At 38.3% G+C, this 1,865-nt stretch overlaps 1 protein-coding gene across 1 annotated transcript; it reads left to right on the forward strand.

Annotated features, from left to right (window-relative positions):
- Nucleotides 1-256: 256 nt before the first annotated feature.
- Nucleotides 257-1,055, forward strand: LOC18425725 (germin-like protein 9-3). Its single transcript, XM_006830262.4, has one exon. It carries the CDS (start codon nucleotides 323-325, stop codon nucleotides 947-949), a length of 627 nt encoding a protein of 208 aa, XP_006830325.1. The 5' UTR covers nucleotides 257-322; the 3' UTR covers nucleotides 950-1,055.
- Nucleotides 1,056-1,865: the final 810 nt, after the last annotated feature.

A 1,865-nucleotide genomic window follows, 5' to 3' on the forward strand; every position in this document is an offset into this window, starting at 1 on the left:
CGCTGAATAAGAAAAATCCCCAATAAGCATTGGAAACAGTTGTACACCAAAATGATGCCGGCCTAAAATAAAACAAAGCAAGCCCACCTCCTTAAGCTACTAACATTGTTTTCACCTAAGGCCCCAAACTTTACAAATAAAGCCAGCCTGGGCTTTGTGATTTTCAACGCATAAGCCGGCCAGCCCTCACAACTAAAACCTCTTGCTTTCCACTTTCCTCACTCCTTACACATACATATAAATACCCCATACCATTTCCACAAACTCAAACACAACCACAAACATTCAACTTTTGCTGCATTGACCTAAATATTCATTACCAATGGCTTCCACCATTGTTTATGGGCTATGCATGGTGATTTCATGGGCCATGGTGCTCATGTCCACTAATGCAGGTGACCCGGACATTCTCTCAGACTTCATCCTCCCTGCCAACATCACTAATCCAGAAGGCAACTTCTTCACGTTTACAGGCATGCGAGTTGTTGTAGGATCCAACCCACCGCCCAATTTCAAGGTGACAAAAGCTACTAAAGCCGAGTTCCCAGCTTTGGATGGCCAAAGTGTGTCGTACGCTGTACTGCAATTCCCTTCTGGTGGCGTGAACCCACCACACACCCACCCACGCTCCGCAGAGCTCCTGTTCCTGGTACAAGGCTCTTTGGAGGTAGGGGTGGTGGACACTACTGGCAAGCTTTATGCTCAAACCCTTCAAACTGGAGACATGTTTGTGTTCCCGAAAGGCTTGGTTCACTACCAGTATAACTCCAATGCTCAATATCCGGCCATGGCTTTGTCGGCATTTGGGAGTGCCAGTGCAGGAACGGTGTCCGTTCCGACTACTCTCTTCACCAGTGGGATTAGTGACGATGTCTTGGCCAAGTCTTTGAAGACTGATGTTGCAACTATCCAGAAACTCAAGGCTGGACTCGCCCCGCCTAAGCCTTGAGAATGATTTTTTAAACGTGCATGGAATAACTGCATGGCTTATGCCTGCTTGTGTGTGTCTATTACTTGTATTATTGATTCCTTGATATTGTTTGCTACATTTGTTCTTGGACCCGGTTGCTATGCGGCCAAGCGTGCATTGGTAGAATTGCAGGCCCATTAATAAATCTACTTGTGAAATGGATTTTTTTGTTTAATTTTTAACATGGAGATCATGAATATGAAAAAATAAATAAATTTTAAAAAATAGAAATAATAATTCTACTAAAAAAATATTTGAGATGGACTTTTGGACTTAATTTTTAAGGTCATGTAATCTCTAACATGGAGATCATGAATATGAAAAATAAATAAATTTTAAAAATAAAAAATAATAATTCAATTAAAAAACATTTGGACTGTTAGTTTCAACTGTTTTTAGACGGAACCTATTTGCATCCATCTTTAAGATGAATGCTTTATACCTCATGATTGTATATGTAGAGATGCAATCTAGCTCGCATGAAACAATTTTTCTTTTTAGTATCCATAATACTTGAGTGATTTAAATACGGACCCTAAATTTTTTTCTAAAATACGAAATGCTCCATTTATAGATGGAAATTACAAAAAAAAGTCGTTCAACCACCTTTTTTTATTTTTTTCCAAAATTGGTCTTCAATCAAAGGACATCCTCAGATAGAATTTTAGTTCTCTTTTTTTTTTTCTTTTTTTTTTTCATTACTAGGGCATTAACCTAACGTTTGAGGCACTGTCCTACTAAAGAAAAAACTAAAAAAATAATTAAAATTCAGATCGAGGATTCCATCCTCAAATTGAAGGGCAATTTTGAAAAAAATAAAAAGGCAGGTTGATCGACCTTCTTTGTAATCTCTGCACAAAAATAGAGCATTTCGTATATTAAGAAACAATTAGGT

The sequence above is a fragment of the Amborella trichopoda genome, chromosome 11 (genome assembly GCF_054954075.1).
Source record: "Amborella trichopoda isolate Santa Cruz 75 chromosome 11, AtrichopodaSantaCruz75HAP2 v2.0, whole genome shotgun sequence".
In the NCBI taxonomy this organism is placed as follows: domain Eukaryota; kingdom Viridiplantae; phylum Streptophyta; class Magnoliopsida; order Amborellales; family Amborellaceae; genus Amborella; species Amborella trichopoda.